Source organism: Lactuca serriola, chromosome 6, assembly GCF_051521515.1.
Source record: "Lactuca serriola cultivar US96UC23 chromosome 6, Lser_US96UC23_V15, whole genome shotgun sequence".
Lineage (NCBI taxonomy): Eukaryota > Viridiplantae > Streptophyta > Magnoliopsida > Asterales > Asteraceae > Lactuca > Lactuca serriola.
Genome location: NC_136413.1, coordinates 33,152,441 through 33,174,447, shown reverse-complemented (window position 1 = coordinate 33,174,447; position 22,007 = coordinate 33,152,441). Strand labels below are relative to the sequence as shown.

Below are 22,007 nucleotides of genomic sequence, written 5' to 3'. Positions count from 1 at the left end.
TTTTATTGATCTTTATATCTGTAACACTGAAATTTTCAAAACAAATTTCTCATTTAAATTCGCTTATTTCTTTATCACATTTCATAAAAATCTCATTTTTATTTAAATTACAAATCATGACTCTTTTGTTCAATCAATTAATAAACCAGGATCCTCCAAAACAAACGTTTCCTCTGGTGTGTACAATCGAGCCGGTGCCGTCCTGTGATTCTGGGGAAACCTGAAACACATAACACAAAACACTGTAAGCACGAAGCTTAGTGAGTTCCCCAAAATACCACTCTATCACATATTAGCCACTCAAGGCTATAACTCTATTGACCTTCTGGTCAGTGTGTCTTTGTGGGACCCTCCAGTCCCAACTCTCTATGGACCCTCTGGACCTAACTCTATGGACCCAAAGGTCCTAACTCTGGTAACTCTGAATCATGCATATCACATATCACAACAAATCTCATAACATAAATAACATTCAAATACACTGGCACATAACTCTAATCCTAACTCTGTGGACCCTCTGGTCTTAGCTCTATGGACCTTCCGGTCCTAACTCTGATATACACAGCATAAATCACATAGAAATAATGCAGTGCCACACATCGCATAGATAACATACAATAACTCTGTCATTTAACTCTGTTACCATTCTAAGTAAAGTATAGTGAAAAGACTCACCTCGGATGTCTCTGGTAACCTCGCACGCGGATACACTGATCTAGCCTCTGCCTCTACATAAACAATTATCTCAATCAATAACGGCTCTCCAGGCTAGACTAATCCCTTCCATGTCCTCTAAGAAGGATAAAAGACCATTTTACCTTTCAAATGGTCCACATGACCAATTGTTGACCAAACCCTAAAAGTCAACTCAGGTCAACGGTCAACACTGATCAGACTCGTCTAGTACACAAGGGTGACTCGGCGAGTCCATGCGTGTCTTTTGACTCTTCCACGGCCTCACTCGACTCGTCGAGTGAACCTTCCACTCGACGGGTTTCCACTGGATTCGAATCGCGGACAACCCGACTCGACTCGTCGAGTCTCCCCATGGACTCAGCGAGTTACTCCTATGCCAACACTCGTCTGACCTTCTGAGGTCAGATCTGTTCCTCTAATCCATAGATCTGGCTTCCCTACGACCAATAACCACATAAAGGTCGAGGCTTGACATACATGCAAAGCTCACAAGGCTTTCCTTGGAGAAATGGCTCCAAGAATGACATCAAAGTCTCATTCTCTCCATGAATCAACATAAAGCATATAAAATAAGGCCCTATGGACCTCTATGGGTCCAGATCTGGGATCTCTCACACAAAGGGACCTTATACTTATCACTACAAGCCATAGGAAGGTGTAAAAACCCTAAAATCACCAATCTCACCCAAAACAGAAAAGGGAAAACGATTTGATACCTCTACAATGAAGATATAAGCTCAGGAACTCTGAATCTACAACTCCCTTGACCTCCCCTCGCTGGAAATGACTTCTCCCTTGCAAAATCACACCAAGAAATGCTTAGAATGGCTTTATCTCTCTCACTCTTCGCTCCAGCTCTCTAGGGTACCTCTCTCTGGAGGGCTATAAGGTCCTTTAAATAGGTCTCAAACCCGGGCAATTAGGGTTTCCCTTAACAGCACTGACTCGGCGAGTCCAGATACCCGACTCGTCGAGTCCCTTCATTATACGGATCACCAAGCCGCGATCCTACTCGACGAGTTGAGGCATCAACTCGCCGAGTCTCTTCATATTCCAATATAAAATACTCAAATTTCCATGCCTGGATATCAGGATGTTACAATTCTCCCCCACTTGAATTAGATTTCGCCCTCGAAATCACTCCTTAACCACTCATAGATTGAAACTAGTAACCTGAAATGCACTACTGAAAAGATTTTCATACTACACCGAAATCTTTCTCTATGGACACGCAAAACCACATAAAACTTCCAAACCAAAATTTAAACCAACTCTTTCATCGCTAAAACACTCCTTCCCAACACCCAAAACTCTAGTGGCTTGACCCGCCACCCGACCGCCTACTCGAGCGATCGCAATGATATTCGCTCCTTGAATAGCAACCCCGCTACTCACTGGCTCTCTGATTCTCATAAGACCACATCCAACAACCGACTATCGCTCCTTCAAACCCATCATGCTAAATCAAACGGCTCTGGGCCGTCAACAACCTCTGTCTGACCTGCTGAAACTGCTCGGTCGTCTGAAGCACCATCTCTGTACTACCCATCACACACTACCCTACCTCTCCCCAACAAATGGGAGTCCAACACCCTCTCCCATACAACAGCTCAAAGGGTGGCATACCAATGCTCGAATGATGGTTGTTGTATAGAAAAACTCAGCCAAGGGTAAGTACATGTCCCAACTCCCTCCAAAATCCAATACACATGCCCGAAGCATGTTCTTGAACGTGTGAATCGTCCGCTCACTCTACCCAACTCTCCGCAGAAAAGCTCCCACTGACTTCCCCTTCGCATCAACTATCTCGGCCCTGTGACACACAAGTCACAAAATTCTCAAATGAAAACTACAATCCAACCGGAAATCGACTTAGCCCTGACAGAGATGGAGACCCCAGTCTCGCCCCTAGTTCAACCACCAGGCTCCAAAAACTCAATACTAAGGCTACTCAAGCCTATAAACTCTTTTGCATCATACACTGATCGGAGAACACTCCAACATCACACTCTCTTTCCGTCTAGTGAGTACTAAGGCTCCCTGCAACATCACGACAGCCTCTGACTAGTGAATACTACGGATCCCCGTAGCTTCACCCTTTACTCTCATTCTCATCACAACGCCACACTACGTCAACTAACTCATGCACCATAGACTATCATAGATAGCTACACACACTTGTCCCACATATACATCACAGACTCTCGCGGAAACTGCTATAACAAAATACCTACCTCTGCGGAGATCCACTTTCTTAAATAATCCCTCTTGATGTCAATACCCGAAGGGCTCCCACTGGAACCGTAGATACATGATACACCACTAGTCGTCTCAAACTCAAGATTCTAAATAATTCCGAAATCGTAACATTATACCCGGGTACCACGGAACACCAATACAGAACATCACGATGTCCTGCCTCAACCACTGATCTCCTACTCCCAGCACCGTATAGATACAACAATACATTTACTCTGAACCCCAAAAATAATTCTTCATTTTACCCAATACGCAACTTCAGTGTATCCAAACACTCAATTGGAATACAAAGAAAGCGCTAACGCTTCAGAACATGCTGATGATCCTCCGAAACCCTTTCCCCTACTGCTCAAAATCCAAGCAAGAATACACATACTAGCCCGGGATTTGGCTGCTCGATAATCTTCTATCCACCCAAAAAAAGGGGGCATATACAATCCATACTTCGACCCAGAAGTTCTCAACTGCCCATACCATCATTACGAGTCTTCCACTTGAAACGGCCCTGACCACCACCAGATTCCTGACCATTAGCCACCTGCCATGGAGACACCCCTCCTTTCTCAGACACATACCACATGCATTAACTCGCTCTGCACCTTTCCTTGATCACCAATGAACCTGGTCTCATGAATTCGAGCCGCATGTTTCTGTATCCAACCCCTAACCGCTCTTGAACAAATCTCTGGTTCCCTCAATAAAATACCCGGTTCTCCCCCACTTAGGGTTCGAACCATCACCAGTTGACGCATCAACACTCTACCCCACAAACGGTTTCCTCCAGAAACATCGCACCTACGCTTGGAAGGTGCCATACAACGCCCAATGATCTCCCCACGTAGAGATCAAGAAACCTCAAATACCCTAAATCTCCGAAGAAATCCTCAGGGACTTCTCATCACGGTTGTATCTAGCCATTTGAAGCCTCATACCATCCCAATACTGAACACCCCAACTGTTCAGTACTATCACTGAATCTTAGACTGAAACAATAAATCATCATACTCCTCCTCCTCGACTTCTCAACCCCCGCTCCAACACGTGAATCATCACGAGAATAGGGACTCCACTACCATACTCAATGTCCATCATAAACAGAAGAGCCACCGCTCTGATATACTTGACCGGATTACCCGCTGATACCGCTACCACACGCCCTACTATACTCAATTAGGGTGTAATGTGGTCCTTGACCATCTCAGTCCCCACTGACTACCTGCTCATGGTAGATCATTTCCTCGCGGCAGACATGCTGCCTGATACTCTGGTGGAAAAATCGACATCAATGTCAACCCGTAGGGTTTACTCCTAAACCCAAAACTGAAATCTCACGCCTCTCCTACTTCCCATAGGAAGCATAAATAGCACCCAACAAGTCACAGAAGGTGACATCTCTTCCATCGGCTGATTGGTCACTCAGACCGCAATCCCTCATAAAAGCCTCCTATACTAATCCCTGAGTCTTGTGACTACATCTGACATCTTACCAAGGTACTCTGAAATTCTATTGACCTCCCCCTCAAGGGATGCCTTTTCTAACTCAATCATGGCCCTTAGGCCTAAAACCCCATCGCGTCCAACTCCACCAATCAATCCTGATCGGGCCACCGTAGAATCACAAGCATCCTATGCTAAGAACCATGATACTCAGCCCCTGACATCTCTTCTCAGTTTGCCACAATGCATGGCACTCGAATCTATAACATCACCCCTCAACCTGCTAAGATGCATGGTACTCGAACCATGGCATCACTTCCCAATCTGCTCCGATGTATGGTACTCGAACCATAACATCACTCCTCAATCTGCTACGATGCATGGTACTCGAACCAAACATCACTCCTCAATCTGCTACGATGCATGGTACTCAAACCATGACATCACTCCTTAATCTGTTATGATGCATGCTACTCGAACCATGACATCACTCCTCAATTTGCTACTTAGAACCTTCATAATACTCCCTGTATCGAGTATGGGTCCTCTGCTTTCGGTAGTGCGAGCCCATACTACCTGCCACATCTACCCATACTTTCTACACGGACCATCCCAGCGCTCCTAAGTAGCTACTCAACCTTCTCGTTCACCAATTTCGACACGTGTGCTCGCTCCTCAGCGAAATGCTATACTCGGCTAGCGCACTCATCTGGCCAAGGTTACTACCTAGGCTCTTTCTTGGTTCTACCACTTCTTCGCCATCAGTTGCTGAAGAACTCCTAATGATGCCAGCCATCTACCTCCTGAATATCGTCATATTTACTTAGTAGCTGACTCCCATCATCGAGAGCTCCACAAAGCACGAAGCAAGCAGCATTCGGGCATCGAAGCATCTCCTTCAGCACGTAAAACCTCCCAAGGTTATTATCTACTCGCTTTCCTCACACTCGAAGGATATCACCGAACTCTAACATCTTCGCCCCCACATGGCCTCTAGCTACCCTCTCGGCAGACTCCTCATATGCTCATATAGATACCTCTCTTAGATTACTCCTCTACTCGAATCCCTTAAAGGATTCTTGCTGAATACTCTCACTTATCTCATACTCAAAAGCACATCACATACAACAGTAACTCCTAGGCTAAGGCATCAGAAATCAGGCCACTCTAGTCCTAAGATATGAAATATCTAGACTGTCTCTAGCATGCATAATATATCATAAAATGTATCATAAATATCTCATAACAAAGTAAGGGTATTTTGGGAAATCATCGTTCGGGCTCTAGCTGATTGTACACACTGCTCTTTCTCGCTTTCTCTTTGAACTATTATTCACTTTTAGAAAATCATTTCTTTGAAAACTTTTCTTATTTCCTCAGTTTGAGTCCAGATTTACCCGAAGGTGCATCTGAATCCCTCAAACCAAGGTTTTGATAACAACTTGTAACACTGAAATTTTCAAAACAAATTTCTCATTTAAATTCGCTTATTTCTTTATCACATTTCATAAAAATCTCATTTTTATTTAAATTACAAATCATGACTCTTTTGTTCAATCAATTAATAAACCAGGATCCTCCAAAACAAACGTTTCCTCTGGTGTGTACAATCGAGCCGGTGCCGTCCTGTGATTCTGGGGAAACCTGAAACACATAACACAAAACACTGTAAGCACGAAGCTTAGTGAGTTCCCCAAAATACCACTCTATCACATATTAGCCACTCAAGGCTATAACTCTATTGACCTTCTGGTCAGTGTGTCTTTGTGGGACCCTCCATTCCCAACTCTCTATGGACCCTCTGGACCTAACTCTATGGACCCAAAGGTCCTAACTCTGGTAACTCTGAATCATGCATATCACATATCACAACAAATCTCATAACATAAATAACATTCAAATACACTGGCACATAACTCTAATCCTAACTCTGTGGACCCTCTGGTCTTAGCTCTATGGACCTTCCGGTCCTAACTCTGATATACACAGCATAAATCACATAGAAATAATGCAGTGCCACACATCGCATAGATAACATACAATAACTCTGTCATTTAACTCTGTTACCATTCTAAGTAAAGTATAGTGAAAAGACTCACCTCGGATGTCTCTGGTAACCTCGCACGCGGATACACTGATCTAGCCTCTGCCTCTACATAAACAATTATCTCAATCAATAACGGCTCTCCAGGCTAGACTAATCCCTTCCATGTCCTCTAAGAAGGATAAAAGACCATTTTACCTTTCAAATGGTCCACATGACCAATTGTTGACCAAACCCTAAAAGTCAACTCAGGTCAACGGTCAACACTGATCAGACTCGTCTAGTACACAAGGGTGACTCGGCGAGTCCATGCGTGTCTTTTGACTCTTCCACGGCCTCACTCGACTCGTCGAGTGAACCTTCCACTCGACGGGTTTCCACTGGATTCGAATCGCGGACAACCCGACTCGACTCGTCGAGTCTCCCCATGGACTCAGCGAGTTACTCCTATGCCAACACTCGTCTGACCTTCTGAGGTCAGATCTGTTCCTCTAATCCATAGATCTGGCTTCCCTACGACCAATAACCACATAAAGGTCGAGGCTTGACATACATGCAAAGCTCACAAGGCTTTCCTTGGAGAAATGGCTCCAAGAATGACATCAAAGTCTCATTCTCTCCATGAATCAACATAAAGCATATAAAATAAGGCCTTATGGACCTCTATGGGTCCAGATCTGGGATCTCTCACACAAAGGGACCTTATACTTATCACTACAAGCCATAGGAAGGTGTAAAAACCCTAAAATCACCAATCTCACCCAAAACAGAAAAGGGAAAACGATTTGATACCTCTACAATGAAGATATAAGCTCAGGAACTCTGAATCTACAACTCCCTTGACCTCCCCTCGCTGGAAATGACTTCTCCCTTGCAAAATCACACCAAGAAATGCTTAGAATGGCTTTATCTCTCTCACTCTTCGCTCCAGCTCTCTAGGGTACCTCTCTCTGGAGGGCTATAAGGTCCTTTAAATAGGTCTCAAACCCGGGCAATTAGGGTTTCCCTTAACAGCACTGACTCGGCGAGTCCAGATACCCGACTCGTCGAGTCCCTTCATTATACGGATCACCAAGCCGCGATCCTACTCGACGAGTTGAGGCATCAACTCGCCGAGTCTCTTCATATTCCAATATAAAATACTCAAATTTCCATGCCTGGATATCAGGATATTACAATTCTCCCCCACTTGAATTAGATTTCGCCCTCGAAATCACTCCTTAACCACTCATAGATTGAAACTAGTAACCTGAAATGCACTACTGAAAAGATTTTCATACTACACCGAAATCTTTCTCTATGGACACGCAAAACCACATAAAACTTCCAAACCAAAATTTAAACCAACTCTTTCATCGCTAAAACACTCCTTCCCAACACCCAAAACTCTAGTGGCTTGACCCGCCACCCGACCACCTACTCGAGCGATCGCAATGATATTCGCTCCTTGAATAGCAACCCCGCTACTCACTGGCTCTCTGATTCTCATAAGACCACATCCAACAACCGACTATCGCTCCTTCAAACCCATCATGCTAAATCAAACGGCTCTGGGCCGTCAACAACCTCTGTCTGACCTGCTGAAACTGCTCGGTCGTCTGAAGCACCATCTCTGTACTACCCATCACACACTACCCTACCTCTCCCCAACAAATGGGAGTCCAACACCCTCTCCCATACAACAGCTCAAAGGGTGGCATACCAATGCTCGAATGATGGTTGTTGTATAGAAAAACTCAGCCAAGGGTAAGTACATGTCCCAACTCCCTCCAAAATCCAATACACATGCCCGAAGCATGTTCTTGAACGTGTGAATCGTCCGCTCACTCTACCCAACTCTCCGCAGAAAAGCTCCCACTGACTTCCCCTTCACATCAACTATCTCGGCCCTGTGACACACAAGTCACAAAATTCTCAAATGAAAACTACAATCCAACCGGAAATCGACTTAGCCCTGACAGAGATGGAGACCCCAGTCTCGCCCCTAGTTCAACCACCAGGCTCCAAAAACTCAATACTAAGGCTACTCAAGCCAATAAACTCTTTTGCATCATACACTGATCGGAGAACACTCCAACATCACACTCTCTTTCCGTCTAGTGAGTACTAAGGCTCCCTGCAACATCACGACAGCCTCTGACTAGTGAATACTACGGATCCCTGTAGCTTCACCCCTTACTCTCATTCTCATCACAACGCCACACTACGTCAACTAACTCATGCACCATAGACTATCATAGATAGCTACACACACTTGTCCCACATATACATCACAGACTCTCGCGGAAACTGCTATAACAAAATACCTACCTCTGCGGAGATCCACTTTCTTAAATAATCCCTCTTGATGTCAATACCCGAAGGGCTCCCACTGGAACCGTAGATACATGATACACCACTAGTCGTCTCAAACTCAAGATTCTAAATAATTCCGAAATCGTAACATTATACCCGGGTACCACGGAACACCAATACAGAACATCACGATGTCCTGCCTCAACCACTGATCTCCTACTCCCAGCACCGTATAGATACAACAATACATTTACTCTGAACCCCAAAAATAATTCTTCATTTTACCCAATACGCAACTTCAGTGTATCCAAACACTCAATTGGAATACAAAGAAAGCGCTAACGCTTCAGAACATGCTGATGATCCTCCGAAACCCTTTCCCCTACTGCTCAAAATCCAAGCAAGAATACACATACTAGCCCGGGATTTGGCTGCTCGATAATCTTCTATCCACCCAAAAAAAAGGGGGCATATACAATCCATACTTCGACCCAGAAGTTCTCAACTGCCCATACCATCATTACGAGTCTTCCACTTGAAACGGCCCTGACCACCACCAGATTCCTGACCATTGGCCACCTGCCATGGAGACACCCCTCCTTTCTCAGACACATACCACATGCATTAACTCGCTCTGCACCTTTCCTTGATCACCAATGAACCTGGTCTCATGAATTCGAGCCGCATGTTTCTGTATCCAACCCCTAACCGCTCTTGAACAAATCTCTGGTTCCCTCAATAAAATACCCGGTTCTCCCCCACTTAGGGTTCGAACCATCACCAGTTGACGCATCAACACTCTACCCCACAAACGGTTTCCTCCAGAAACATCGCACCTACGCTTGGAAGGTGCCATACAACGCCCAATGATCTCCCTACGTAGAGATCAAGAAACCTCAAATACCCTAAATCTCCGAAGAAATCCTCAGGGACTTCTCATCACGGTTGTATCTAGCCATTTGAAGCCTCATACCATCCCAATACTGAACACCCCAACTGTTCAGTACTATCACTGAATCTTTGACTGAAACAATAAATCATCATACTCCTCCTCCTCGATTTCTCAACCCCCGCTCCAACACGTGAATCATCACGAGAATAGGGACTCCACTACCATACTCAATGTCCATCATAAACAGAAGAGCCACCGCTCTGATATACTTGACCGGATTACCCGCTGATACCGCTACCACACGCCCTACTATACTCAATTAGGGTGTAATGTGGTCCTTGACCATCTCAGTCCCCACTGACTACCTGCTCATGGTAGATCATTTCCTCGCGGCAGACATGCTGCCTGATACTCTGGTGGAAAAATCGACATCAATGTCAACCCGTAGGGTTTACTCCTAAACCCAAAACTGAAATCTCACGCCTCTCCTACTTCCCATAGGAAGCATAAATAGCACCCAACAAGTCACAGAAGGTGACATCTCTTCCATCGGCTGATTGGTCACTCAGACCGCAATCCCTCATAAAAGCCTCCTATACTAATCCCTGAGTCTTGTGACTACATCTGACATCTTACCAAGGTACTCTGAAATTCTATTGACCTCCCCCTCAAGGGATGCCTTTTCTAACTCAATCATGGCCCTCAGTCCTAAAACCCCATCGCGTCCAACTCCACCAATCAATCCTGATCGGGCCACCGGAGAATCACAAGCATCCTATGCTAAGAACCATGATACTCAGCCCCTGACATCTCTTCTCAATTTGCCACAATGCATGGCACTCGAATCTATAACATCACCCCTCAACCTGCTAAGATGCATGGTACTCGAACCATGGCATCACTTCCCAATCTGCTCCGATGTATGGTACTCGAACCATAACATCACTCCTCAATCTGCTACGATGCATGGTACTCGAACCAAACATCACTCCTCAATCTGCTACGATGCATGGTACTCAAACCATGACATCACTCCTTAATCTGTTATGATGCATGCTACTCGAACCATGACATCACTCCTCAATTTGCTACTTAGAACCTTCATAATACTCCCTGTATCGAGTATGGGTCCTCTGCTTTCGGTAGTGCGAGCCCATACTACCTGCCACATCTACCCATACTTTCTACACGGACCATCCCAGCGCTCCTAAGTAGCTACTCAACCTTCTCGTTCACCAATTTCGACACGTGTGCTCGCTCCTCAGCGAAATCACACCAAGAAATGCTTAGAATGGCTTTATCTCTCTCACTCTTCGCTCCAGCTCTCTAGGGTACCTCTCTCTGGACTGGTAGCCACACAAGAGGGCTATAAGGTCCTTTAAATAGGTCTCAAACCCGGGCAATTAGGGTTTTCCTTAACAACACTGACTCGGCGAGTCCAGATACCCGACTCGTCGAGTCCCTTCATTAAACGGATCACCAAGCCGCGATCTTACTCGACGAGTTAATGATTTTGTAGTGTAGGATGACATGAGAAAACCCTAAAAAACCGATCATAAGTATTAAAAGTGTACAAAAACAACAAGGACTTATTTTGCAACAAAAAAAATATTAAGGATTAAATATGCAAAAAAAAAAAAGAACTAAATAAATACAAAGTGAGCAATATATTACTCTTTTAAGTCATTTTTTCTGACTTACCTAGAGTAGCCGTTCATAAGGACTAAATGTGTACAGTTAAACAAGTTGAAGGAGTAAATGTGGACGAAAAAAAACTCAGTAATCAAATATGTACAAATCGAAAAATATATTACATTTCTAAGTCATTATCCCTTCTAAGAAAATCTTCCCTTTTAACCATTTTTCTACAATTCTTGATCAATGATATGCACGTGTTTTATGATGACAATGATAGTGAAACTTATCATATTATATCCTACATTTATATATATGTGCACAAAATGAACCGATTATTTGAGAACTGATGGAATAGAACCGGACCTGTTTTTTTTATAGCAACTGTTTTTTGAGAACCGATGGAATAGAATCGGACCTGTTTTTTTCTAAAACAATCGTTTTTTGAGAACCGGACCAAATAAAATCAAACTAGCAGTTTAGAATCATTTTTTTTTTAAATCGAGAATTAGTTTTTTTCGGTTTAAAAAACGAACAAAACTCATTTTTTAACAAAATTTCATTTTTTTGAGAATTCTTAAAACCTAACCGGTTAAGAACCGGTATTTGTAGGGCTGTTCACTATTTGGATAAAACCAGATTATCCAATTGGACAATTCGGATTGGACTATTTGGTTCGGATATTCGGATTTTTGGATTGGATTTCACCAAAACCGAATTATTATTTTGGATTTCGGATTGGTTTTGGTTTATAAAATAAGAACCGAATAGCCAAAAAAACCGAATAACAGTTTATTATATACTTATTTTTAATATATCTTTAATTATTTATTAATTTTACTAATTATTTTTTTCAAAAAAGTTCAAAAGGTTTCACCTAATAAAAAAAATTAATATGCATTTTCTCTCAAAAGTGTTTTATCTATTAAATATTAAATTATAATATACCATCTTAATAGTTGTTTATAAATTACAAATTACAACTAAATAATTTGTTTTTGCTTCTTTTATAAAAATTGGATAATATTATAATTATATATCGTTTTTAAATGCTATGCCTTTTGAAAACCGAATTATAAAAACCGATCCAACCGAATTGTAATTAGATTGGATCGGATCGGATTTGAATTTAGTTTGGACAATTCGGATCCATATTTTGAAAACCGAAATCAATTTGGATTTACTTAATTGGATCGGATCGAACCGATCCATCCAAACGAACACCCCTAGGTATTTGTGCACCTCTGCATTTATATATGGGACAAAAGAAAATGAATTTCTTTGTTGGATCCTTGACTACTTGGGTAGTTGGGTTGTAAGGCATTGGGCCGGATTCAGGCCATTTATCTTTTAAGACTCGACATAAAAAATAAAAATAAAAAACAAAATTTAAAAAAAAAAAAAAAAATCATGGCCATGAAATCTTGAACAAGAAATTTTCGACTACATTCATTGAAAATACACTTCATTCTTTTCATTACATAAACCAAAGATGTATTAAAACAAGAAAACCTCCATATATCTCGATTTCTATCTATTTTTGAATGGCGTAATCTTGATAACAAGTCCTGGAAACACGTCATCTGGATCATGAATATGCGGGTTTTCTTCAACAATATAAGGATCCCCACATTTTTCACCAATCATATGCAACGTCTCTCCTTCACGAACCACATATATCTCATCACAAGGACCATAACCCACGTCACTTCTTTGAACTCGATTCACCATTCTTTCATTCTCATTAGCAAACGACTCACAGCAACTCAAAACCAACATTGACACCAAGAACAACGAACAATACCAGGAGAAGGTTTCAGCCATTGCTCTAGACAAATGAACTCTATCCATCATGATTATGTGTTTTAGGGTTTCTGGTGGTTTTAAAGATGAGTTTTGGTTGATTAGGAAGGAGTTTTGGTTGTTGGAGTTGGTGTGATGGAAAAGTACAGGTGTGGAAGTTGAAATGGTTGTTTTCAGGGGGTAGTTAAGTGTCAGTTCTAAGAAGAAAAAAAGAAGATAAAGAGAGACAATATTAATTGAGCCCACAAGTTGGTTTAACTGCTTTATAATCGAATGTCTAAATGACTTCTTTAAGTTCTTGGTGGTGTTGGTCAACTGCAAAACAACATATAAAAAGTCAAACATTGATTGTGTCAAATAGTGCTAGAAGCTAGATTGTTTTTAACACAAAAAATAATAACCTTGCAACTCTTTTACCAATTAGTCACTCCAAATTAATAGCTATCGTTTTTTATCAAATTCAGGTTAAAGTAGGTAAATCTTTGACGGTTGAAACAAATGAGTTTTGAGTACTAAATGATAGTTTGCAAATCAATTAAATGTACATTTTGGTTTTGAAGTCAAACTTAGAACATTACTCGTCACTTTTCGATATTTTATAAGTTTTGGAAAGGCGTTATATCACATCAAACACCAAACGATAATTAAAATGTTAGGTCGCAATGTGTATTAACTTGGTAATAGGAATTATCATAATATCATATGTTTGGCCTTAAAAGTATAATTTACCAATTTTATTTGGAATGTGAGAAGACATCTATTTATCTACAATTCTAACAGAAACACTAAAGGTGCACAAATTTGGGTTTTCACCGGGTGTAAAAAAAAATTTGGTAAAACAACAGAATTATATTATCAAATCTTGTCACGTAAAATAAAAAAAATAAAAATAAAAAAAATAAAAAAAATAAAAAAAAAAACTAGCTAATATATACTAGAATTTTCTAGTTAAATCTATAACCCTCGACAGTAAAAAAAACGGTTATAATTTACGTGGCTTCACGACCCTTTGGATTTGGAGAACCGATAACAAGACCAGGTGCCTTTGCCGGATGACCTTTAGCACCACCACCTCCGCCAGCGCCGCCAGCCTGTCCGCCTGAGCTTTTCAAATTTGGCGTCTCAGCAGCAGCAATCGACTTCTTAATCTAAAAAATTAAAAATAAATTATTATTTAACTTTTTTTTTTATTAAAAATTAATAAATTCAAGCAAAGTGTAGTAGAGTATTTTATATACCGCAGCTAGTCGCTCTCGGTGAACATCATTACCAAACTGAAAAATATCAAAAACTCAAATGTTACATGTAAAGAGAATTACCTTTTTCATCCCTGAGTATTGTATTTTTTGCAATTTTGGTCCCAACAAGTTTTTTCTTGCAATTTTGGTACTTATTTGAGGTTTTTGCAACCCTTTTGGCCCATAAAGCTTATTTTTGCAATTTTTGCCCCGAAAATAAAGTCATGTTACTTGGAACAAGGACCAAAAAACGTTACAAAAACCTCAAAGAAGGACAAATTTTTGCAAGGAAAAACTATTTGGGACCAAAACTGCAAAAATCAGCTATAGTCAGGGACCAAAAATGTAATTTACTGTTTTTTATGTGTTAAAAAATTGCATATTGCTTAAGAGTCTTTACTGGTTTCTTGTAGCACTTGATTTCATCTCCACCAAACCCAGGGAGACTCATGTTCCAGTTTTTCTCTGAAAAAAAGCAACCCATTTTTAGGTTTAATTCAGAATTTTAAATTTAAAGTAAACAAATATATTTTGGGATTAATTATTTTTTTTAGTTCTAACCCAGATGTAGAAGAATGTCCTTTGACTCCAAAGTATTTGATTTCCGATGTTTGGCTAAAGAGCATGCGTAGGTTGTAATCTGGAGCAAATAAGAAAAAAAAAAAGTTTTCTGTATAAAAAGATCCCAGTTCATTAAACAATACAAGCAAAATCTTTAAAAAAACATTTTGTCAAGTACATTTTACTACTAAAATATTTAGGGAAGATGGAGCTCACAGATTCAACAAAATCATCAGCAATATCAACAAGAATGTCATCCACTTCAGGATCCAATCTTTCACCTGGATCAATCTGTCCATTACAGATACCCAAAAAAGAATTTTCAACAGTTTCAGTTGTTATATAAATTATATTATATGTAGCCACTTCATATGAAAGAAATTGATGACAGATGCTTACTTGAGCAACTATTTCATGGATGCTTCTTTTGCTTATAATCCTATTACAAGGCTCACTAGCTTCCATGCCAGCTAGCGCTCTGTTAAACACAGGTGGCGGTGCCACCCCGCTAGGTGGCCCACCACCAGGAGCAAACGGTCTTTGGTTCCCCAACCCACGGTTTCTCGCCAACTGTTGCTGATGTGTCAAAGTTTGTGGGACCCTTGATGGTGGTAATGTGTAATGTTCTTGTGGCTGTTGTGTTAATGAAGATGGTTGTGACTGTAAAGATGAGGAGATTTGAGGTTGATTTGTGGATGTTGAGATGGGGTTTTGTGGTGATGGTAAGTGGGATCGGTTCTGTAATGATTGAGGACTTATTTGTGGTCTGAATGATGGTGGTGCAAGAGGAGGCTTGCCTTGTGAGGTGGAAGATAGCCATGGTTGATTATGAGGTTGTGAGGTTTGTGGTGTAGTGGGTGATGGTGTTCCTGGTGATCCAACTGATGGAAGTCTTAAAAGACCATGATCTTGAAAATTCTGCAGATAAGATGATCATAACTTGACATCATCATCAATGATCAATCTAGTGCATTATATGTATCATGAATGTCATGTAGCATTACAATTTGATATTAGAACAGGAGAGACAAAAGCACTAACTTGTGATGCAGTCTGATTATTAGCACCTGTCTGTGGTCTAAGAGAAGATTGCAGAGGTCTCTGTGGATGCGATGCAGGAACTCCACTTGGGCGAAGTGAAGAATTGGAACCAAGAGATCCCATCATTCCTACTCCCGGCATTCCAGATATCGATTGCCTCACCTTGAATATATATACAGATGTTAATGTTGGAGACAACAAATTGTGATAGTGAAATTAGGGTAGAAGGAAATTGGCATACCTGCGGAGTGCTAGTACTGGTTGCAGATTCGGGCATACTAACAGTACCAGGACGACCTAATCCTCCACCAAACTGCGAACCAAACGAAGATGGAGTCAATGACGAAAACGAAGTGGGCGGCTGCGGAGAAGGACCATGTGCAGGAACTCCTATAGCCATCCCACCCCTCTGTGGCGGTGGGATCGAAGTTAATGAAGAGGAAGGGGCGGTGGCATGATTGGTTATGGAAGAAAAGTGAGGGAAAGGAGGAGGATTTTGTTGCCAAGGGCGGCTAAATGGGGTTCGTAACATCGGGTTTAGGGGTTGGGGTTGCAATGGCTGTGATATCGGTGGATTTGGGTGTTTAGGGTTAGGGTTTGGGTTTACGTAAGGAGGAAGTGCTTGTAATGAAGATGAAGATGAGGTGGTCGAGAGCTGTTGCGGTTGAGATTGTTGTGGTTGTTCAGGTGACGTGGTGGAGGAAGTGGTGGTGATAGGTGGTGTAGTGGATGCTGGTGGCGGTTCCGACAACGGAGGCTGTGTTTGCTCCATCGGATTGACGGGTGCGATGGTTTCCTCTGTGCTACTTTTAAATGTTTGGATTCGGGTTTATTGGAGAGGGGTGACCGACTAACCGGGTTTATTAAAAATTTGTTTATGTTTAGAATCAACAAACTTTTAATTTTGTAAAAAAAGAGGTATTAAATTTATATTTTGTTTTTGTATATTATGCTATTAAATGTATTAAAGTGTTTAAAAACATCTTTATCATTTGTTGTAGCATGTTTGTTCGGTTTTTAGTAAAAAAATGTTTACATGGATATTACATAGCAGGATCGAGTGAAATAATATTGGTTGAACCAAAAGATCGGACCAGTATAAATGAACTAATATTGGTTCGGTTTACGGTACGAGATCAATTATATCGGGCTTAGAACAAGTTAATACTGAAAAAACTATGATCAATTGGAAACGGAAATATTTGAAAATTGGGATATCGGAAATAACAAAAAAACGAGACATTTTCGGTGAATAAAATGTGTAAATAAGTTGTTAGGTACTTTTTAGAAGGATCTATCACAACAACAATGGATCTCATTAAGATGTGGTAGGAGATTTAGACGTCAACAATCGTGTATCCATAGGGAGAAAAATGATTGTGTCACTTAGATGACATTCGGCATATGTAGTTGGTACCTTCAAAAAAAAAAAAAAAAAAAATGTAAAGGAAATTAAATTTAGAGCATATGGATCTAAGAACTTGCAAAATAAGGCAAACAAGGGGTAAATGATCGTGAGCAATAAAACTAACGAATAGCTAAATCAAGAAAACAAACATATGTGCGAAAAGTATATTTTAATAAAATTGAACAGTTAACCAAACATTTAAAGGGACGATGCTACCCATCAACCTTAATGTGCAGTCTTTATATTCTCTTATATTATGTCATATCCTCGAAAAGACCAAGCTCTTATATGTCAGGCCTTCACTATCCTTCCATTTTCTTTTATGGCTTTTTCTCCTCCTTTAACCCTCAATCACCATTTAGTTCATCTTCATCGTTACTGATAGAAGCCTCTTATGGACATGTACATACCACCACAATCGTGCTTTCCTTAATTTTTTGGTGATTTGTGCCATTTGCACTAAGCTTCTTATAGTCGCATTCAATATCTTATCCAATAACGTTCTACCATAAGTCCACCTCAACATCATCATTTCTGCAACTTCCATCTTTCTCTCTTGCTCCTTCTTAGCCGACCAACATTTAGATTCGTACATCATTGCAGACCTCATTATTACCTTATAAAATCCCTCTTAAGTTTCCTCATATATAAACTCTACACGACGCCCTCAATTTTAACCAACCTATATTTATGTGATGGGAGACGAAGGGGAAAGTGAGAGAGACAGTGAAGGAGACGGAGGATGAGTGGAAAATGCCAAGTTCACATAAGATGAGCCTAGGGAAGCATGTCAACACTGATGAAACCAATAAGAGAGAAGCACGTCAAAAGGAAATATAAAAGAAACATCATCTTTCTGTCAAAAATTAATATATATATATATATATATATATATATATATATATATATATATATATATATATATATAATACCTAAAAGAAAATACAAAATACAATTTCACCCATCTAACAAATTGCAATTTTAATTTTTTTGTATAATAACTTATAGTATTTAAATAAAATTAAGAATCTCTAGTTAATTAACAGGAAGAAATATATATATATATATATATATATATATATATATATATATATATATATATATATATATATACACGATCTTATAAAAGAAATCTAACTATTTCTAAAAATAGATTGATTATAATAATAATATTTTTTAAGACGTCCAAATGATGAAGCTGATAGTACAAGTAACCATTAATAAAATAATATTAAATTTTAACCACGTTTTGAATTCAAATATTTCTCATCAAATCTCCTTATATTTCTCAGCAATTTGATATGGTTCCCTCAAATCCCGGATTCATTCAAATTTTGAACCCTTTTGGATATCCTTAAATTTAGCATGTTGATTCAAATATCTCTCCCATCGCATATACATCTTTGTTCCCCCCCCTGCTATAAAGCCCACCGTCCAGGAACAGAAAATGACTTCATCTCTCATCTTCCACTATCCCCAACCACCGGTTCTATGACACCGCTTTCTGATGTCTTTCCTTCCAAAAACGACTTCACCACAGGAACCCTAAATTACTTTTGGAAGCTCACCCTCTTCTCATTCTCTATCTTTTTTCTCTCAACTGGCATTTAGAGTTTTGATTTGTCATATGTGACGCCGTCCACCGCGGCCATGACATTTTTTGATCGTTTTTACACCGTCGCTTCCAGTCAAACCCAACCATTCCCAAATGTCAGCCTGATCGATACACACTTTTGTCGTTTTCATGGTTATGCATTCAACCACCCAACACCATGGGTTCCAACATATTCAGGTATATTTCTAAACCATACATTTATGTACAATATTTATTGCAATTTTGAAATATTTTAAATAGATACTTAGTTTTTGACCTACTTCGATTTTCTAAACATCGAGGTTCAATTTTGTGGAAAGATCTATGTTTGATCTTTTTCATTTTCATGTTTATTGTATCATTTTCCGAATTGAGGATGTTATTACGAAGCTCAAAATCTAGAAGAAAAAATGAGCAATGGGTGACTGGTGAGAGTACAATCCTTCATTTGACCCTAATTACCTATCTATATTTTTCTTTTTAATCTAGATGACTCTAGGTGGAGTCCATGCTTTTCACGAATAATTTCATTTTGGAACTACCTTTTAGTTTAGTTGTTTTTGGTTCATAAGTCTTCAACCATTTTCGAATTTGTTGTTGTTTTTATTTTATTTTTAGCTCTAATTTGTTTCTTTTAGTGTGATCTAGGTTCAATTTCTTTTTTCTTATTGTGTTAATTTTGGAGGTTTCTTTTTAGGTCCAAAAATCTGGAACATAACATCCCATGGACGATGAACGAAACACGATTTTAACCCGTAAGTTTATTCCTATCGGTTTATTTCTGATTTGTCATATACTTTTTCTCTAATATTCCAGGTTTAGATTTCCATTTTTTCTATCATTTTTGTTTTTTGATTCTTGAAGTGAAGAAGAACAATCAAGATCTATAAATATGTTGTTTGTTTTTCTAGCTTTTGAATCTTCATCATGTTTGTAGATGCTTTGGATTTTGGGTTCTGGTTCATTTTGAAATGAAGACCAAGCATTGAACTTGTAAGCATGCTCTTTTCAATTCAATTTATGATTATCATCACTTTTACCCTTTAGTATCTCAACTTTTAATTCCTTTTTTTGCCTTACCATCAATTTTTATTTTTTAAATTTCGATTTGAAGAAAAAAAATCTGATTTGTAATGTTTTGTTTGATTTCCCAGGTTAGAAATCTACAAATATTCATTGAAGAATTCTGAGATGAAAAATTCTAGGAAGCAATAAGGGTTACTTGAACTCGAATGTTATCTCTCATTTTTTGTGCATGTTGGACAATCGAATAAAGTTGCATAGTCATGTAACTTTATAAGTGGACATTTGGCATGGTTACCCTTCTGTAAGTTTGCATAGTCATTTTTCATGCATCTTACACATTTTTCAATAATTTAAACGCCGTTAACTAATGTAGTGCTCTTTGACTTGCATTTAGCATATGTATCAACTGTTTCACTAGCTTTTTAGATAAGTCTCGCTGCTAATTGGGGAATTGTGCAGGAAGTATGTTGTATTTGCCACTTGTATTTCTATCAGCTGCTTTTGTTTTTTGATGCCACTAACAAGTCTTTGATGATCTTTGGTTTTTGGGGTTATGAAGTTTTATGTGTGTGTGTGGTGTCTGTATTAAGTATACAAGTGTGGTTGTGTCTCTTGTATGTGTATTTGTCGATGTACATATGTGTGTGTGTTTAAAGATAAGATGGGTGAAATGCAGGAAGGACGAAGTCGAAAGAATGTATAAGCCAAGAAGAAAGTGGGAAACTTGCACCTATATTGTTGAAGGGAGCATGGACGGACCCAAGATTTCGTAGTAGGTGTTACCGGTGGCACATTTTTCCTTTTACGTAGTGGCACAAATGTAGAAAAAACGAAAAATTCGAAAATTTTTACACTGAATCCGGAAAAATAAGGGGTTGTCGGTGCTACTATGGGCACCATAGTGGAACCATCCTTGGAAGGGAGTTAGCGCTCTCTGCAGATCATGATTTAATTTGTAGGATATTCAACTATTTTCATCATAATACCGGTACAGTTAGCAATATATGATGTTAAATTGTTAGTGTTGTGAGATCAAGACTAGAGTGTAGATTGAAAAAATTTGTAACGACCCAATTTTCACGCCCAAAAATTTCATTTAAATTAAGTGGTTTGTAAAACATTTGTAGTAAAACATCATCCGATCATATCATTTCATAAAACATATCTCGTGTATGAAAACCCAAAACATGAAAATAATAATAATGTTAGAGTATAATCCCAGAACATCTCATAAATGTGGAAAACCAATGTGTGTGTATGATGTGCCGGTACCGCGCCAGCTCTTTCCCCTTCGCTGAAGAGGTACCTGAAACAAAAACTGAAAACTGTAAGCACGAAGCTTAGTGAGTTCCCCCATCGTACCACATACCATACAATCACATAACATACATACTGCCAGATATTTCTGGGGTGCCGACCTACCCGTACGACCATTCTGGGGTGCTGTCCTACCCGTGTCAAGCCATTCTGGGGTGCTGACCTACCCATTTCGAGCTATTCTGGGGTGCTGACTACCCTTCGGTCCTAACAACCGAACCTTGGGGACTATTTCACCCCTTACTACTACTGCCACATATATCATAGCATAATCTATTGTCAGACATATCTGTGGTGTCCGATCTACCCTTCGGTCCTAACAACCGAATCTCGGGGACTCTGTGACAACCGTCAATCTTCGGTCAAGTCAAAGTCAACTAAAGTCAACAAGTCAAACCGGTCAACTCGATTTGCCCGTAGGTACTAGAGTTTACGTTATGTAATTTCTAAACAACTTGCTATTCTAATGAGAGATCATAAATCGAAAAGTGCGTACATCTAGATCTCTTTAACCTAAAACTGTGGTACGTGGCGAGCCAAACCGATAAAACAATGTTGCATACTCATCGGGAGTATGCAAGATCCTTAAACAAGGCTTAACGGGGTTTACGGACCTTGCATTGCGAAGCCGGACACTCACATTCGTCACACACAAAACCGCTCTCAATCGTTTTCACTCCATCTCTTCTTATCGAGAATCTCTCCCAAATCTCTCCAAGTATGTGAAATCTCTCCTAAATATCTCTTTGTATGAGAAATCT

General features: G+C 39.9%; 1 protein-coding gene across 1 annotated transcript; it reads right to left on the bottom strand.

The window, feature by feature from the left end:
- Window positions 1–12,682: 12,682 nt before the first annotated feature.
- On the bottom strand, window positions 12,683–16,737 carry TAF12 (TBP-associated factor 12). Its single transcript, XM_079005749.1, has 8 exons — window positions 16,143–16,737; window positions 15,902–16,063; window positions 15,260–15,778; window positions 15,077–15,151; window positions 14,861–14,939; window positions 14,700–14,764; window positions 14,300–14,335; window positions 12,683–14,209 (listed from the first exon to the last, which is right to left on the bottom strand). Exons 1-8 carry the CDS (start codon window positions 16,671–16,673, stop codon window positions 14,051–14,053), a joined length of 1,626 nt encoding a protein of 541 aa, XP_078861875.1. The 5' UTR covers window positions 16,674–16,737; the 3' UTR covers window positions 12,683–14,050.
- Window positions 16,738–22,007: the final 5,270 nt, after the last annotated feature.

What these genes read in the sequence shown, in the direction of transcription:
- TAF12 (XM_079005749.1), bottom strand. Translation starts at nt 16,673, where the DNA reads ATGGAGCAAACACAGCCTCCGTTGTCGGAACCGCCACCAGCATCCACT. An exon ending in ATAATCAGACTGCATCACAA is followed by an intron (nt 15,779 to 15,901) that starts GTTAGTGCTTTT and finishes TCTTATCTGCAG; the next exon opens with AATTTTCAAGATCATGGTCT. An exon ending in GGACATTCTTCTACATCTGG is followed by an intron (nt 14,765 to 14,860) that starts GTTAGAACTAAA and finishes GCTTTTTTTCAG; the next exon opens with AGAAAAACTGGAACATGAGT.